The 19,976-nt window shown below is 43.2% G+C and overlaps 1 protein-coding gene across 1 annotated transcript; it reads left to right on the top strand.

Annotated features, from left to right (window-relative positions):
• Positions 1-5,874: 5,874 nt before the first annotated feature.
• On the top strand, positions 5,875-15,396 carry LOC145402634 (calcium-activated chloride channel regulator 1-like). Its single transcript, XM_080274626.1, has 9 exons — positions 5,875-6,405; positions 8,303-8,424; positions 8,845-8,956; positions 9,482-10,300; positions 10,698-11,001; positions 11,844-12,322; positions 13,109-13,192; positions 13,517-13,655; positions 14,533-15,396. Exons 1-9 carry the CDS (start codon positions 5,875-5,877, stop codon positions 15,258-15,260), a joined length of 3,318 nt encoding a protein of 1,105 aa, XP_080130752.1. The 3' UTR covers positions 15,261-15,396.
• Positions 15,397-19,976: the final 4,580 nt, after the last annotated feature.

Below are 19,976 nucleotides of genomic sequence, written 5' to 3'. Positions count from 1 at the left end.
TTTTTTCTTTTCTTTTTTTTGAGGAGGGAGGGTTCAAGAGGGTCTAGGTCGGGTCGAAACTGAGCTGTCTCTCCAGTTGACAGCTTTTCCAACTGTGTGTATACGTCTTCCATTTCAGCAAGTAACGCCAGTACTAATATTAATACTACAGTAATACTATCTGTCATCTATCTATAGCCAGACTCCATAATCCCTCAAGGGTGGCCTTTTGACCAAGAGTTAGTTGCTTTGCCGGGAGGGGCACTAACCCTCTTCCAACCCACATGTTGACACGTATGGAACACGTATGGGTAGGTTATATGGTTGCCACCCAGTGTTATAAATGGTGGCTTACGAAAACCATTTGGCTTTTCACTCAGCGTAAAGCCACCTGAAATAGAAAAGAGTAAGAAAAAATGACAGGAAAGTTGGAAGAAACAGGATGAGAAGAAGATAGACACAGAAAAAGAATGACAAAGGTGAAAGAAGAAGTAGGCAGCACTACATCAGTTAAGTGGATGAGGGTCGCCACCACCTACCACCTACATACTAATACTGATGACACTGACACTGTACTATACTAATACTAATACTGCCACTAATAATAATGAAGATGAAAAAGAATCTAGTCTTGTGTTTCTCAAAAGCACCAGTTCTAAAAAATTCACAAGCGCTCAATACACGTCTACCCCGTCATAAGTAAAAGAACTGTGAAGTCACTCATATCAAAGGCAAACTTTACTGTGACATCATCATCATCAACATCATCATCATTGTCCCACTCCATCCCTTTCCTCCTCTCTCTTACCCATCTTTCTCCTTCTCTACCTCCACCCATCCCTCTCAGACCTCCTGCACCCCCTATCCCCCCTCCCCACCCCCTCCCCCCTCCAGTGGCCTGAGCTGGGATGTAACTTGGTTTGTGTGTCTCCTCCTGCAGGGTGTCACTCTTGGCAATGCTGTTAGTGGGCACGCCTCTCACGCATTCCCCCCCCCTCACCTCTCTCTCTCTCTCTCTCTCTCTCTCTCTCTCTGTATGTGTGTGTGTGTGTGTGTGTGTGTGTGTGTGTGTGTGTGTGTGTGTGTTTAGGCTATATACGTCTGGTATGCGTCTGGTTTCACATGTATAAGTACTTGTGCGTCTCTCTCTCTCTCTCTCTCTCTCTCTCTCTCTCTCTCTCTCTCTCTCTCCAAGCTAGTAAGCGAAATCAGAAGGCGAGAACATTATCAGACTTAGAGTAGTGTGGATTATGTCTCTTACAACGCCAGTAGTGTGCTATTTTGGATATCATTAAAACTAAAGCCAATCAATGCAAATCGTAGGGATGCTTATGAAAAAGTAATGGGGGTAACTTAAAATGACTTCTCAAAACTCGTTACCATATAGCTAAAAAAATAAACAACACATTGTGATTATTATGGAAACTATTAAGCTTACAGCACATCTACGCACGTTGCTGGAAAGGTTATAGGTGTTGCTTAACATTCATTTTCCTCGAAGTTCGTCACCACGTCGCTGAAAATAGACAAAGGGCGAAAAAATAAGCAGCGCAACTGGGATATCTCGGAAATTTAAAACTACAGCTGACCTGTGCACTCTGCTGGGAAGCAAAGATTAACATGCTTCTTCGCTCGCATAAGATCCACGTTTTTCTGTGCAGACACTATAGCTCCGTGCAGTGTACTTCAAGTCTATGAATCGATGTTTTCCTAGCGAAAGAACTTATGTCAAATATAATACCATAACACTGAAAATCCTGGTTATAATATCATCACCATCTTTTTTTCTCATCATCTTTTTATCTACACCGTAAGTCTGTCCCACATATCCCATCCCATTTACCCACACAATCTCCCCTTGCTATTAATTCCCTCATAAAAATCCCCTCCCATGACCAGCCCCCTGACAGTCACCGATCAGACTCCTGGACAAAGGTAGTTTTTCCCTTTGTCCATGTTTACTCTGCAGTAAAAGGGAGGACCTGGATATGAACCCCTCCAGTGCGATGACGTATTTTACACTATTCTTGCTTTCCACAGACGATTTTGTTCAACTGGGAGACGTTTGGAACTGTAGAGGTTATATAGAGCCTACATTAATTACAGAAGGACTATACTATTTTTACCTTAACATAGCGCAGATTTTCTTCCTTTTATAGCTTATTTCACATAGTTCAGTGACAGAAGAAGACAATACTACAGCTCTACATTCTTTTTATGCCGCTTCTTCGTGACTAGTGCCATATTCTAGTGTTAATGTATTGTTACAACTGAGCATTCAAACTGGAGAGATGCAAATTTTTGCCAAGTTAGAGTAACAAGAGTATAGTGAACTTTTCTACAAGGAATAAAATTGCCTGGAGATAGGAGAAAAATAATGTTAGAATTTGTCATTGGACTGAACGGGTTAATTCTATTGCTGTGTCTCCTATTCTAGATGACTGAGCCCTTACAAAAACAAAACGCCTTTATTAACCTCGTGTGGTCGATAGGTGTATATGTGTAAACTTCAAATCTTCTGCTTCCTCAACAAAACTCAGCTGCTCTTCCCAGCCCCTAGTAGTCAGGCTCAAAAAAAAAAAAAAAAAAGTCCTTATAAACCTCGCGTGGTGGATAGGTGTGTACTTCAAGCCTTCTACTTTTCCTCTGCAAAAATCCACTCCCTTCCCCAACTACTCATAGTCACCCACAGCGCGACTGCAGGAGACGGGGATTAATGACTGCCCTACAAACTTCTCTTCAGCCTTCATTAAACTCGATTCAGCCGTCCTCATCGCCCGTGACCACCTGGGATAAAGAGGGCAGGTGAAAAGATGATGGATAGGGGTAAAAAATGGGAGGCGAAAATCGGGAGTGGTGGAAAGGAGGAGGGGGAAAAGGATGGTGATGATGATGATGATGATGATGATGATGATGATAGGGATGTGTGTGAGTAGTACAAGGAGATACATGAAAAAATGAGAATGGGAAAGGATTAAGGAGAAAAAGTGTGAGGTGCAGATGGAATAGAAGAGAGAAGGAGAGAAGGAAGGAAGGAAGAGGAGAAGGAGGAGAAGGAAGAACAGGAAGGGAAAACAGAAGAAGGACGCAGTGAGGGTGAAGAGACATTCATATTGTGATAAAGACGGAGGTGGGAAGAGAGAAAGAATGACACAAAAAAAATGAGAAAGAGGAGGCGTAGGAGATGGAAAAGAAAGAAAAGGTGGGTAAAAAGAAAAGAAGGGAAGAGAATGTGACAGGGCTGGAAGATTTGCATGGAGTAGTAACGATGGTGGCAAACGCTAAAAATTACATGAAGATGTAGTATTTTCTCACTGTAAGTCGCATTTATAATGTTCTACTTTGCCGTTAACCCAGTAAATTACATGACGTACTTTTTAATTAAGTCTTCCTTCTCTCCAAACGATTTATCACTTCAGGGGAGATTTTTGGTCAGAAGGGGGTATACATAAAGCTATTAAACACATCCACTATTACAGATCTTTACTAAATTGAGTAAATATATCTAGAAGCCTCAAAAGTAAACTACAAAAATACGCCACATAATACAAGGGATAAAGTCCACATTAGTTTACAGAATAATACTGTTTAAAGTTACATTTCTGCCAAGAAAGTTGGTTCACCAGTTCCTCCATTTCACAGTGCCTGCTCTATAAAAATGAAATGTCTTTTTATACGTCTGATAATGATGAGTGTTTGAAGGATTAAGGGATGCGGATGTATGTATTTCCCTTTCAGGCTGAGGACGTCCTTTCCACTCCATTCCTTGCTGCTAACAGACGAATTATTTTTTAGGGAGTTTTTTGAGATGGGGGATTAGACAACGTTCATTAACTTTTTCAGTTTTAAGGTTCCCATTAGCTGAAAAAAATCGTCTGGGGGGAGCAAGAACGAAATTAATTCAATGTCATCACACTGAAGAAGGTAAGAGAGAAAACAATTACTTGGAGAAAAAATTATCTAAAAAAATTATATATGAGCGAAGTTACGCCATTTCCTGGAAGAATGTAGAAAGTGAGATGTTAAAGAAGTGTGAATAAGGAAAGTGATGAGGAAGAGAGCGCAACAGAGAAGGAAAATGAGAGGAGAGACAGAGGGGAGGAATGTGAGAGAATGATAGAGAAGAGGAAAGCTGGGAGGAGGAAAAAATGAAATATGAAACAGTCACACACACACACACACACACACACACACACACACACACACACACACACACACACACACACACACACACACACACACACACACACACACACACACACACACACACACACACACACACACACACACACACACACACACACACACACACACACACACACACACACACACACACACACACACACACACACACACACACACACACACACACACACACACACACACACACACACACACACACACACACACACACACACACACACACACACACACACACACACACACACACACACACACACACACACACACACACACACACACACACACACACACACACACACACACACACACACACACACACACACACACACACACACACACACACACACACACACACACACACACACACACACACACACACACACACACACACACACACACACACACACACACACACACACACACACACACACACACACACACACACACACACACACACACACACACACACACACACACACACACACACACACACACACACACACACACACACACACACACACACACACACACACACACACACACACACACACACACACACACACACACACACACACACACACACACACACACACACACACACACACACACACACAGACAGAAAAGAATCCCAGTCCGGTTTTCTTCACACCACAGGCAACTAGAATTCAGAGACAAATCTTTAACATTACTCACGCTGCTCAGTTAAAAAAAAAAAAAAAAAAGAAAGAAAGAAAGAAAGAAGCAGAAAAAATGAAAAGAAAGGAAAAAATATGTCACGGCTCTCACAGTGACAGGATAACATGTAGGGCTGGGATGAAAGCTGCTGCTGTTGCTGTTGCTGTTTTGGGCCGTAATTAACGTGGGTGTATTATCACTTCTGACTTGTCTTTGCGTTAGAGGCTGGAGATATATTTTTTTCTTTTTTCTGATCAAATGAAGTAAGGTGGGTGTGAATAGCCTCTGATTCTCCTGACTTCGTTTGTGAGGATAGAACTTTCTCTCTCTCTCTCTCTCTCTCTCTCTCTGAGGTACGGCGAGAACTTACAGATTGTGATGAGTTTAATTCGTCTTGCAGTTGTGTGTTTTTATTTCCTTCCTGAAGAAATAGTGTGGGAATATTGTACTGTATTTGGTTTCTGTTATTTTTATTTTTTTACCAATGGTAAAAGAACTGTTTATTTGTTCATGTTTTTCTCTTAAAATTTTCTTCATCCTACCCACCCTGTATATTTAGGTTGATGATGATGATGATGATGATGACTGGTATATTATGGGATTGATGATGGTGATGATGATGACGGCGATTGATGACTTACGATGATGATGACGGCGATTGATGACTTACGATGATGATGACGGCGACTGATGACTTACGATGATAAAAGACGTTGATGGTGACGGTGAATGTACGGCTATGGGTAATGATGACGACGACGATGATGATGATGATGATGATGATGATGATAATGATGATGACGTATAAGCGTCCAAAAGGTGTATGGAGAATGATGATGATGATTATGATGATGAATGATGATGAATTATGACATGATGGAGGAGGATGAGAAATAACTACCAAAAAATACGTGGGTAGAATAATCGCCACAAATTTTCCGGTAAAGCCGTCCCCTAACATATCCCTTTTTTTTTTTTCCCTTCCTACAGAGCGTGCTGCGAGAATTATCCAGCCAGATGTGGTCAGCTACAGAGGGCAAGGCATCGCTACGAGAGGTCACAGTAGCCCTACCCCGCTCCTGGAGAACGGACGCCCTTACCTGTTCCCTCCTGACGCCGCTCACAGCATCGTCAGCGCCCACGGAAGGCCATATAAGGGTCACCGCATCCCATCCTGTGTTTGACTCTCGGCCTTGGACACAGCAGAGTCAAGGCTGTGGAAGGCCAGGAGATTTTATCCAGATGGGAGGGGACCTACTAAGAGCATCCAACAACGAGTCCTTCGCTCACTCGGCCAGGCTTTTGCTAGCGGAGTGGGCCAAGTTTCGATGGGGTGTGTTTGATGAGAGAGGACACACGAATGATCCTCTCTACCCACCGACTTTCCGAGACCCCAACACTCACCAATGGGCCGCCACCAGCTGTGCAGATGGAGCGGTGAAGGGCAGTACCTGTGACCCTACTCAGCCGGGATGTGTGTTTACCCCGGAGCCCTACAGCAACAATCACCTCAGCTCATCTCTGCTGGCCTTCCCTGAGCTACGCACTGTTAGTACTCAATAAACACACAAACACACACACACACACACACACACACACACACACACACACACACACACACACACACACACACACACACACACACACACACACACACACACACACACACACACACACACACACACACACACACACACACACACACACACACACACACACACACACACACACACACAAGCAAGAAATCAAACAAGCAAAGAAAACAGAACAAACGAAAGCACAGTGAACAAATAAATGTAAAAGCATATTTAGCATATACACAAAGTAACGGGGCAAACAGAGGAAAAGGAAAATAAAAAATAAGGGAATCGAACAGTAATCATTTCACTGAGATGGCTGAATTATGTCATGTCATTTTCACATCATCACCTCTCTCCTCGCATTCCTGTAGCTACACTCTGATAGTTCTCGTAAACATTTCTATAAGTTATTATTTCCAAATTCGCCTCTTCCTACCTAAATATGGGGCTAGGTAAATACATAAAGACAAATACTTCACATCATCTTTACATTGGAAAAAGTTGATAAAGGTTGAAATGATACTGATGGCAATAAACGATAAATAAATGAATAAATATATAGAAATACATAAAAAATACCTCACACCAACTTTTGGTGGGAATAGGGTTGGTATGACATTGCATGATAGATAAGCTGATGAATAAGTAAAGGAAAAAGCCAAAAATAATCCCGTTAGTCTTTCACTGTTACGGCAGAACTTTGGAATTTTGCTTACACTAATGCAGGCAGGTTTCGTTTTCACTAATGGAGGGCATTTTTATTCAGCCGAGAGAATCCCTGCACAGCTATTGGGTTAAAAGCTATCTCTATTAAGCTCTGAGTGTTTTCATTACGGCTGACAGTAATAATTAATCCAGCATTTAACCAGATGACCGATAACTGCCATACAGAGAGGTTTCTACTTCTCTGACATTTTTCCCACTGACTATACTAACAATTCAAATATTATATATGTTGTACCGACTGTCACAGACGAATTAATCCACATCCACCTCCAATTCAATCCCCTTTTCATGTGTTCAACCTCTGGCTCGCTCGCACCTCTTCCACAGAAATATTATATGAAAATCACACTAATACTTTTTGCCGGTTCAGTATATCTTATTAGGAGGCAGTTTGGGTAGATATAGTATGAGAATATCATTTGTCAGTACAATGAACTGTTATTTCATTCCTGCTTTCACTGGATAATTTTATTCACATCAGGATTCAGGAGGTACCTTTCGTAGTGAAGGGATTAGAAACACTAAGTACTACTGGACCACAGTAAAGTGAATAAAAATCGTCTGGAGGTAACAATGGTAAACTAAACATGACGTCGTCGTACTGAAAGGAACAACAAGCCATATGTAGAAGTAAGCTGACAAGAAAGAGGTGCAAGTGGAGCCTACTAACCCCTAAACAATGATTAATTTATTCTACGACTACTGTATATTCAGCTTGGGGGACGTCGAAGTGAAGAGGTACAATTTGCTGTAGCCCACATTAACCCCTTCAATAGGAGAGGTCTTTCCCAAGTTAATAAATAGGTGTCTAGTGGCAGCACGAATAAAAATCCAAAAGGGGCCATCGTAGTTTCGAGGGGGAAGGGGAAGGTAGGTGAACGAGAACAGATGCCTGGTGGTTTACTCGTAGTAACTAGAACGCCCTGGTCATAGTGAAGGTCTTTCCACCCTCGTAGGTTTGATTCCCAAGAGATGATTGGAGCATTTTCGATCAAGAATGCCATTAGGGGAAGTAGGCTGGTCAACTACCATTAAATGCACCAGACCACGGCAGCCTAGCCCCGGGCCCCTACGAATTTTAGGGAGTTATGCGGGATTGGCTGTTACCTTTTTTTTACCTTTTTGCTTTTTATTACCAGGTTCGACAGTTCTGCAATGACAAAAACCACAACCGCGTAGCCCCAACCAAGCACAATGCCCTGTGTGGAGGACGGTCTGCATGGGAGATCATTCAACAGACAGAAGACTTCAGTGGAAACAAGTAAGGATCTGGGAGAGAGCTTAGCAGAGTTGTGTATATTATTGTAATGGAACGATAATGATAACAGTTAAAAGTATGTATGGTGAGTATGACTGTAAGTCGTGTTTAACTTAAGATTAGGGCCAGCTCAATTAAGGTCAAATCTATTTAGCTTTGCATGATTAAGGTTTAGCTTAGGCCGGTTTAGCTGAGGTTAAATCTAATTAGTTATGGTGTAGATTGCGTTGTAAAGATCATGTATGCTTAGTAGGGTTGGAAGACCATTCGGGACACAGGATACTTCAGTGAAAACAAGTATGCAGTGTGGGAGGAAGGGACAATTTTTTAGAAAGACTTGAAAAATAAGCACTCAAGAATGCTCATATAAAATACAGATAAATGACTTAAAATTCTGAACTTCCCTATGTGATCTGTGTACAGGAACCGTGCAAACAATGGAAGCAGAGGCCTAGAACCGCATCTGAGGTTCGTGCAACAGGCCACACCGCGCTACGTTTTCGTCATTGAGAACACTGCCACCATGAACCTCCAGGTGAGATAGGGACCTCGCCTAGCCTTACTTAATCTAACATAACATAACTCTTCTCAACCTAACCTACACTAGCCTAACTCACTAACTCAAACTCAGCCTAACCTAACTCAGTCTCACCTAACTCACCCAAGCCTAATCAACCTAACATAACAATCTAACTCAGCCTAACATAACTCACTCTAACCTAAATTACCAAATCAGACTCAGCCTTACCCAACTTAGCCTCACCTAACTCAGCTTCAACTAAGTCAGTCCAAACCTAACTCGGCCTAGCCCAACTTCAGCTAAACCTAACTCAACCCGACTTGACTTAGCCATACCTACCTCATCCTAACCTGACTTAGCTAAACCTAACTCCATCTCATATAAACCCAACCCATCCCAGTCTAACCTAACCTAACGTGCAAATGAAACATAGATGCCTTCACGTTATATTGTCAACGTACAATGCTGTCAGCGTAATCCATTTTAAGCTACTGTATATGTACACACTAATCTAACAGATATATGTATGATTTCTGGCAGCGTCGATGGGAGTTCCTGCGTAAGGCAATGCGTCGTGTGGTGGTGTACGACGTGCCAGACGGATCTCATGTCGGAGTGGTCACCTTCCAGTCCATAGCGGAGACCAAAGCCCCTCTCACCTACATCGGCAGCGAGGATTCAGACATGAGACAGAGGGTCGGTTCGTCGTTACCTCGAAACCCCACTGCCGTACCTGAGAGCCAAAAGTGCATGCTGTGTGGGTTGCAGGAGGCGGAGAGGGTGCTGTCTTCTGATCCAAACGGAGCAGATGGCGCCACACTCATTTTCATCACCACCGGCTCCGGCCAGACTTCTGAGCAGGAGATGAACGAGATTATCCAGAAGGCTAAGCAGAGGAAACTGAAGATCGAGGTAGTGTTATATCCGCTGTCGGAACGGAGGGGTGCTGCAGCTGCCTCTCACGGACTTGAAAGACTGGTTGAAGCTACACACGGTTCGCTTTTCACGGTCATGGATGAAGGTGTGGGTAATGATTCCAAGGTAAAGATGATGGTGGCACTGATGGACGCCTTACTAGCAGCCATACAGCGGAACGCGCCTCAAAATTCTCCCGGCACAACTGTTCTGGTGCACAATGCTGCCTATCCTGGTGGTATTGCCTCCATGTCTGTAGGATCCTTCGCTCTAGATGACTCCCTGGGCCCCAATGCGCGGTTCTCGGTCTATTACTATGACCTGAATCACGTGGGTAACGCCATCCAACTGACTGCACCCTCAGGGCAAATGATCTCCTCTGTCAACGTGCAGGAGGAGGACAGTGACGTCAACATGATCTTCATCAACCTAGAGAAGGCAGAGGTGAGCTACTCGGCATAGTTATTCTGACTGTCTGTCTGGCTGTCTGTCTCTCTGTCTCTGTCTCTGTCTCTGTCTGTCTGTCTCTGTCTCTCTGTCTGTCTCTGTCTGTCTGTCTCTGTCTGTCTGTCTGTCTGTCTCTCTCTCTCTCTCTCTCTCTCTCTCTCTCTCTCTCTCTCTCTCTCTCTCTTTCGCTTTCTCTCTCTGCATGTACTGTAGCTATGTATGTATGTATGTAGACCTATGTATGTATGTATGTATGTATCAAGGTATACACATAGTACGTGCCCTAATATCTGCTTTATGCGTACACTCTCATCAACATCCTCTAGAGAGAAAATCACATAGCTCATTACCTACTCTAAAATATCTTATCAAATGCTCTATTCCCAACGTGCAGCGTGGACTGTGGACGTACAGCGTGGAGAACCGGGCCGACTCGCACCAAGGACTGTACGTGCAGATCACCGCCAAACGCAACTCCTCCACTGGGCTGTACGTACGCCTGTGGACCAGCGCCGGCTCCAGACCCATCAACACCTCGGACCCGTCAGACCCTGTGGTGGTGTACGCTGAGGTGAAGTCCGGCGTGGCCCCCATTATGAACGCTAAGGTGGTGGCCAAACTGCAACGTCTGGGCACCAATGATACTGGCAGCAACTATCAGCCCGTCTTCCTCGACCTCTGGGATAATGGCATTGGTGGTAAGTCTATCATCTATCTAAATATCTGCCTGTCTGTCTGTCTGTCTGTCTATTGCCAGACGCCTTAATCGCGTAAAAAGTGGTCATAAATAAATTTTCTCTAACCCTCCCTCTAGCTCACAGCCCCCCTCTCTCATACATACCTTCATTAACTGCCTTCCCTCCGACTCACAACCGCCTCTCTCATGGATCTCTCCACTTCATCCCTCAATCTCATCCTTGGTCTCCCATTCCTTCTCCCTCCCTTACGATAATTTATCCTTTTACCTCATCACTACTCAAGATTCTTCCCAAGCGTAACCATCCTGTCTTAGATGCCTTCACTAACTGCCAGTAGCTTTCAGTTTGTCTTCCTTGATCTCTGAGGTAATGGCATTGGCGGAGTCTTAGTAGTTTAGTTCTTAATCATTTTAATTTTAAGACGCCTGTGTTATATTCTTGGTATCTTCTGACGATTTCATTCAGACTTACATTATTGGATAGAGATAGCCTAAATAACTCTTATTACTGCTTAGGGTTTTCTTACGTTGAATCTCATAGTTGCAAGAAAATAATAAACAATGTCATTGTAACTTAAGTAATTACCCTTCCCCTCTTTCCTCTCACCACATGACTCGGACATCGCCGTAGAGAAAGGCATATATTCTCGCTAATTCCCACAAGATAGACCTCTAATAAAAATAGGGTCATTATTAATCTGCTACATAATCAACCCTTTTTCCTTCCACCATTCCATCCAGACATCAGCATAGGAAAAGTCATCTGTTTTCCCTAGCTCCCATAAGAAAGACTACCAGTGAAGGGGCAGTTATTAATCAACCAAATTTTTTGTCCATCACCAGATCCGGACATCACCAAAGGGGACGGTATATATTCTCGCTACCTACCGCCCCTCCCCGGCAACCCAGGACGATACCTACTCAGCGCTGACGTCGATTACAACAGCGGACTAGCGGTGATAGCCAAAGGTCCTCCGTCACGGCATCACAAAGTCAAATCCATGCACTACTACCAGCAGGGGTATGACACCTGGAGCACCGACCAGGGGTGCTGTGGCTCGACTTTACCGCACGTACACACCCGACGTGCAGCGCCCTTCCTTCGTCACGTAACTCTGGGAGTACTGGAAGTCTTCACCCCGCCGATTCACAGAGACGTCACCCCGCCCTCACGTATCCTGGATCTCCGAGTTGAGGTGAATGATACGATACACGAGATAGTGCTTCGCTGGACGGCCCCTGGGGATGACTGGGATGTGGACAGCGCTCATCACTACGAGGCGGTGGTGGCACCTTTGTGGAGAGAGGCTAGAGCATTCCAGGTATGATATCCACATTTTTTTTTTCTAGCTTGAGTTATGGTAAGACGGTTTATACTTTCCTGGTGACCTTGTGGTGATAGGCTAGGGCATTTTGCTTACCCTATTCACAAAATTCCTTGAGCTAAAGTCGCAAGACTACATCATTCTCTTCACAACCTAACAAGTGCAACCATCACTGATGACGTTGTTCGTTTATATTATATATTTTCTTTGAAAAACAGCCTTCCTATTTCTGAGACATGGTAAATGTGGCATTAAACACACAAATAGGGATATTCCAAAGAAGATTAGGATCAAATTTAGACCAACCACCCAAAACACGAGAAAGATTTATATTTTTTGTTTCAGTTCCTCTTTGCGGTATTATGGTTTGGGGTGGTGGAAGAGATGGAGGCTCAACTTGACCTATACTAACCTCCTAACACACCCCAGCCCCTCCCTTCTCATTTCCCCAACCCAAAATATAATTCTGCTCACATTAAGTAGCGGCAGTGAGATGTCTTTTCATCTGAAACACTGATGAAACTTATCATAAAAAAGTAATGACACCTTTAACCAAACCACATCAGTTTGGTTAGAATAAATATTCTTATTAAAAATGAAGGCGAATATTGAACCAATTTTAACTCCATTACTTTAGTCATACAGCTCCCAAACTTCGCAAACAAACGGAACGATGATTATCATTAGAAATTACCACGAAATATAACACTAATTTCTGGTATTACTTCACTTACATGGCTTTTTTGTTTTAATAGCTAAGTTTTGTGATACTTTTCCCTGCAGGGCGACCGACTGACAGGTCTACCCCAGCCCCTCCCAGCCGGCGCTCTCCACACCACCAACCTGCATTTCACCAGATATGAAGAGGTAAGGAATACCTCAATTCCAGCCAGTGATATCTTTTTATGATTCTACTGCCACCCATTATGCAATTTTTGTTGTTGTTGCTGAAAAAAAAACTATTTCCCTTTTATGTTCACTGTAAATGTTCAGTATTCTGGGAGAAAACTGGGGTCTTTCCTTGTCAGTTGACAATTATCAGTTGCCCTATAGTTAGGGTGTATTCTGTGAGACAACTGTGGTACATCAGTGTTCATAATGTCCTTCCTGCAAATACCGACTCCACAATAGACTATAATTATAACATAGTAAGGATTTTGGTATTTACTGATAATGTGTTGCACGTGTCAGCTGTGGTACATCAGTGTGAGGGCCGTGGACGAGGTTGGTAACAAGGGTGGCGTTGGTAATATTGCGGCACTGTGGGTGCCTCGCCCTCCCACCACTTATGAGATCACCACCAGGACACAACCTGCCCTCACCACTTCTGGTAAGATTTGATCAGATGGTTGTCTGTGTTGTCCATCCATCAGCATCTCCCTGTACTGAAATAATGTTTCTTGACGCTATTTTTTTTTTTTTTTTTTTTTTTTTTGGGGGGGGGGAGATTTGTAAATTGTTTCCTTTCCTGCTGCAAAGTTTTTGCCTTGACGAAGTAAGCTTTTACAAGCTCTTGATGTTTGATTTCCATTGAAGGTTGATATGCTGGCCCAGGTTTTATAAACTCAATTTTCTGTTGTAGCTAAGATTTTTCTTTCAAGGATGGCGAGGGAAAGAAGAGCGCAGAAACTTTGTCTTTCCGTCTCTTCCTACCATATCAAATATTATTTACAATAGAAAACTGATCTTTAATTTTATTTCTGATACTTTCTAATACTGTGTGGCAACTAAACCCTCAATCCTCCTTTTAAACAGTACACTGGAAACTTTTATAACACAAAAACTACAAGCAGTGGATATTTGCCTCTGTGGTGGAGACCAGAATTTTGAAGACTTGTACTGAAGGGTAAATGGATGTAAGACCTATTTCACTGGATACTCTGATGTCAGTGTCTCTTATTTTTTTTATTTCTTGCTCTTGGATTTTACCCACCATATTGTTCATTGGTACTCTATGATCGTGATGATAATAGCGATGATGACAATCAGAATGTAAGTAAAGCTAGTTCATCGTCATTGTCCCAGTCTACATCCACCTAGAACGGATAGAAGGACCTGGATTATAAAGCATTAGTTTCATGCTGTAGTCTTGGGAAATGTTGTGGTACTTCCATTGTCAGTTTGTCACTTATCGTAACAGAGATTCAGTCATGTCCAAGTTATCTTTATTTTTTTCTTTTGCACTAACTTTGGCTCTCTGTGTGCAGGGAATTACACGATGCCATCAGAACTGGGCTCCGGCCGACCACTGGGACTGAGTGAACTTCAATTAGAGGATGTTGCGGTGATACTGGGGAGTCTTGGAGGTTTCCTGCTGGTAGTGGCCTCCCTCGTGGCTTACTGCTACTGTCACACCAGCCGGCGACGCAAACAGCAGCATGAAAAGGATGCCGAGAAGGTTGCAGGAAGTGGCGGGAGCAGTGTTCTGGTAAAATCAGGGTCTTTAACTGGTGATGATGGTGGAGGAGGAAGTCATGAGTCTCTGGATAGTGTGGTGAAGGATACGCCTGAACCTGGGCGAGACGGACGTCCTCTCTCTCCAGTCCAGTCCTGGGGTGCCACCACGCTGCTGCAGGAGCATGAGCGCCGCTTGTCTGTACACAGCGGTGCCCCTGAAGACCCCCTACCCTCCTACCAAACCGATGCTGCCCCCCTTCATGCCCCCTTCCCAGATGTGACCGTAACCGACTACCGTCCTGTGCCCAGCGGAGGAAATGAGGCCCCTGTGTATCTACCCTGCAACCATGAGGAGGTCCCTTGTCCCTGCGGTGCCCCGGGACCTGACTACACAAGCTACTCTGCAACCTGGGATGAGCCACTCACTGGTCATCTACTGTCCCGAGCCCGCACTCCTGCCCCTCCCCTTCAGCCACTACCACCACAGGCACCCCAGCAGCAGGTTGACCGAAAGCGTCGCAATGTCACCCAGGTGTAGAGAGGTCCCACTGCCCTCATCCAAAATCTGGGATCGAAATGTGATTCATCCATAAGTGGAGTGTGAATTGAAATGTGGTGCATCCACAAGTGAAGTATGATTTGGAGAGTGATGCATTCATAAATGAAGCATGATTTGCAAAGATGCATCTGTAAGTGACGCATGATTTGAAACATGATGCAGCTACGAGTGAAGTATGATTTAAAATCTTGCATCCACAAATGAAGCGTGATTCGAAACGTGATACAGCAACAAGTGAAGCATGATTCGAAACGTGATCATCCAGGAATGGAGCGTTGCTGAATCAACAATTGAAGTGTGATGAGTGAAACGAGACGTCGAATGAAACGATTCACCCACGAGTGAAATGCGATGTGATGTCACAAGCGAAGTTTTTACGATGAAGAAAAAGATATCGTCGTGGTGCAGAAATCACGATGCAAATGTGACTTCTAGTGACATAAATGCGAGTCGAGGTGCTCCCTGCTCAATGTTTACCTTACTCTTGTGAACCAGTCTTCAAACTATTTGACACAACTTGGTAAAATGAACCTCTTCCTCTGTGACGCTGCTGCCCACAAAGTCTCTCTGCCTTGGCCCTCTGCTCAGATAACGAAAGAAATGGTGATAGTAGCTGACCTTCGGGAGAAATATAGTGATATTAAACGAACCGGTGAAAAATCATGACCTTGCTCAGTGGCTAATGCGGAAAATTGTGTTTACTGATGACCATCTGTATACATCATGATGATACTCAGTGGAGTGATGAAATTCCATGGCCTTGGAGTGGCTAAGGTGAGGCAGAACTTACTTTCCGATGCAGGACTTAAGAGGCGCTGAGGTCTCGTGAAAAATGGTTTTTAACTACCCCGAAAAAAAGACACTAACTCCTCGATTGATGGTATTAAGTGAAAAGCAGTTTACATTCATAACTCTGTAAAGTATTATTGATAACATGATCTCACTTGCATTAATCGTTACTTCAGCTCCTTTTTTTAATCGAATCCTGAATGTGTGAAATATTTCAGTCTCGAATGATTTTAGTGTTGAGAATGAGTGCAAGGGACCAAATCATACTGTATGCGCTATGTTTACAAAACTTTATACATCTACTTTTTAATAATCGTCTTCATTTTAAAGAACGCATATCATAGCTCATGTAATATACACTGGAAACAGTCTCCAAAAATAATATAGAGGTTTAATGTTTTATGTGATAAATGTGTAAATACTAGATGTGATCATCTTTTTCCACTCTCTCTCTCTCTCTCTCTCTCTCTCTCTTTCTCTCTGCATATATAAATACCTTGTACACAACGTAGTCTCCTACCATAAATAAGAGAGCTATTTTTTTCCGACTTGCCACGAAAAAATGCAAAACTATTTCCTAGGCTGTTCTTAATCTACAGTGAAGGCGCGAACAGGGTGTACCGCTTTTTATGTTGTAAACGCTTCATCATAAATACAATGGAAAAAAATAAAAATGCAGCTGAATTTAGTGTGTAGCCTTAGAATAGACTTATGTAGTGTTTTGCTAACCTAAACTGGTGAAGCCTCGAAGGAGTGGAATTCTGAGTTGTAATAGACGCTTGAAATTTTTGCTCAAAGGCCATTTTGAAATTTTGGTATCCTTCTCCATCCCATCTCTAGGTGGAGATAGGGTCTGGATGATGATGATGATGGTGATGATTTTCTTTTTGCTCATGTGTAAGAATACAGCTTAAGGCCGTTTTTTTTTTTTTATTATATATTCAGGCAGGTAACAGTTTTTTTGCGGTTTACTTTATCCCTTTTATCAGTTGAGCAATTTAGACTACAATGTTCAGTGACGAAAAATGTAGCATGCTTCAGAGATCCATTCCGTCGTGATCACCAACAGAGGCATTGATTTCAACCCTCCTTTACTTTGATTAACTCCCATGAAACCCCCTCTCATAACCTTCCCCCTCCACCCCCTACCAACATCACTTCCTTGTCTTCCCTCCTCCTCCACCTCCACCCCCTCTTCTTTTGCTACTACCACCTCTCCTCTTCCTCCTCCTTCTCACCCTCCTTCATCACTACCTGCTCCATCTCTTCTTTGTTCTCCTCCCTCTTTTTTATCACTAACCCCTCCTCCTCTTCCTCTTCATTCTCCTCCTCCTCCTTCGCATCACCCCCCCCTCCTCCCTTGCTCTCCTTTCCATTTGCAAGGCACCGTTTCAACTTCCTCATGAACGGCAGTCCAACACTTGAATGTACGGTTGATGATAAAAGTTAGCGATCAAGTGAAAGCTGACAGTAGGTGTCAAAAACGGTCAAGCAGTTAACTCTCTAATACCAGGCTGTGGGCCACGGTTAAGAGATGCAACTGATTTTACTATGGTTAATTCTAGTTGTTCTAGTATATGGTTAACTGCATGACATATGGTTAACTATATGGGGCGCGGTTAGCAACGTGAAGTACAATGAATTATATAAGGCAATTAATATGGGGGTATGCTTCTCTGAATGAGATATAGCTAACTGTTAGGGGCACCTTACGGTTTTCTGTCTGAAGTACGGTTAACAATCTGAAGTGCAGTTATATATCCAAGGTATGATTAAATATCCGAGATAAAGACACAGTTTAATATGAGACATGGTTAATTATCTGATGTGTGGTTAGCATCTATGCTACAGTTAACTGAAGTACACCGGATCTCAAAAGTATCGGTGCACAGGGGGTGCTATGCCTACCGAAAAGGTTCGAATAACTGCTGACATTACCAACGTCTCATTGTGTATCATCAGTGTCTGTCTATATAAACATTACATTTGCTATATGTTTGCAAGAGGATATTGCTAGTTGGCGATATATAACACCTCCCGACATCAGGGCTACCAACGTGTGGTAGGTCGGATACTAATATTTCAGTGACCTTCGTTCTCTGGTCACAAATGTTTCACGAATGTTGTGCACCAATACTTTCGTGACACAGTGTACGACTAAATATTTAAAGTACAGTACGGTTACGTGTCTGATGTATGGTTAATTTTATCATCTGTAAGTGGTTATCCTAATTAAAACAAACTGCTACGATTAATTGTTAAAAGACTCCGCTACGATTAGCTGCCCTCTCTACAAGTACCAGATTCATAATGCGTACATACATACATTTATATATATGTAATGAAAATGTCGTCGTCCTGAAATGATTTAACCCTACATAATTGCCTATAGTCGCCCACCACAACAAAAATTTACTTAATGTATTTTCACATCCCCATCCCTACAATTTCCCAGCCTCACCTTTTATCTATCCCCCACACTCCATCCTTCCCCTCCCAATCTACTGTCTCCCAGTTCCACCCCCATGCGCATCCGCACCTCAACAGCAAATCCCTTAGTTTCAGTTTGACCCTATTTTTTATTTATTCTTCCTCCTCATTATCTCAGTCTAACTTCATTCTTTCCCACACACCTCATCCTTCCCACCCACACCCCACCATATCAACCAGTCCCGTGATACAATGTAACTCCACTATTTTTTACTTGCCAATCCTCCCCCCCCCCAATCCCTGATCTTTCCCCTACATTCCACTCCTCCCAACCCTCATTTTTCCCCCACATTCCACCCCACTCCACCTCATCAGCAAATGCCATGTTGCTATGTGAAACACCAATTTTTTATTTGCCTCACCACCTCCACCTCCCACCCCCACATCATCATTTACTCCCTTTGCAACCCCCCACCACTCAAAACCTCTCAGCCTCATCCTTTCTCCATCCCTCATTCCCTCTCCTAAACCTTCCTCTACCCGTCTCCCACCCCAGCTTATTTCACATTCTAACCCATTTCTCATTCCAAGTCATTTCTTCAGTCACAACCCTCTCTCATCCCTGACTTCCCCTCAAGTCTCCTCCTTCTTATCCATGCCTGACCTCATCACCACCTTCCATCCCTCACCCTCACCTAAAACCTTCATTTCTTCCTCCCAGTCCCTTCTATTCCCGACTTCCCAACTCCCTTCCCATTTCCCCACCCCAATCCACTTTCCTACGTTGATTGTATTCTGTGTATGAGCCGGTTTCTGCTTTGCCTGGGACCCGTGTGTGCGTGTGTCTGTGTTCCAGCGAGGCGTTACCATAATATTTTCTTACTGTGAACCGACGTCAGGAATTCGACGTGGTGTGTCTAAATACATGGACGTTGTACGGTGTTTTGCACTAGTCATTAAAGATTGCCAAGTGTGTGTAATCTCTGCTGAGTGTTACTTTATTATCCTACTCTTTTATTGTTTTTTATAAACTTAGGACGTCTGATGATCCAGTTGACTGTGCTGCTCCAACCCGATGTGGCCCGTAAGTGTATCCGTACGAGGAATGATTTGGGTTTATAGCACACACAAAATCACTCCGAGGCGAGAGACTGGTAACTTCCATCTAAAATATCAGGACTAGGTAGCATTAGCTCCTAGTCTCTCCTGACGGGGGAATAAAGAACTAAATAATAGAATACCTAAATAAGTAGTTGACGGAAGATAAGTAACATTGAGAACTACCAGTGAAAGAGCTGCAAAGTTTATGTAATCTTCCCTGATTCTGCTTTATTTTTCGTCCATATTCATAGGTGACTGATTCAAACTGACTGAAACGAATAATACCAGTAAAAAGAACAGACACCTTATTGTCCAAATGTGGTCGTTTTAATGATTTCGAGAGTGACTGGAAAGAGGACAAATGATGATAACTTC

This window comes from Coenobita brevimanus, chromosome 58 (assembly GCF_032717465.1).
Source record: "Coenobita brevimanus isolate Jiangsu-jjx chromosome 58, ASM3271746v2, whole genome shotgun sequence".
Taxonomy (NCBI): Eukaryota; Metazoa; Arthropoda; class Malacostraca; order Decapoda; family Coenobitidae; genus Coenobita; species Coenobita brevimanus.
Note: the sequence above shows the minus strand (reverse complement) of the source record. Positions and strands in the feature narration are given on the sequence as shown.

Bases quoted from the DNA above. Each gene is read 5' to 3' on its own strand.
- LOC145402634 (XM_080274626.1), top strand. From the start codon at position 5,875: ATGTGGTCAGCTACAGAGGGCAAGGCATCGCTACGAGAGGTCACAGTA. The intron at 11,002-11,843 runs GTAAGTCTATCA...GTCCATCACCAG, and splicing joins CTGGGATAATGGCATTGGTG to ATCCGGACATCACCAAAGGG. The intron at 13,656-14,532 runs GTAAGATTTGAT...CTCTGTGTGCAG, and splicing joins ACCTGCCCTCACCACTTCTG to GGAATTACACGATGCCATCA.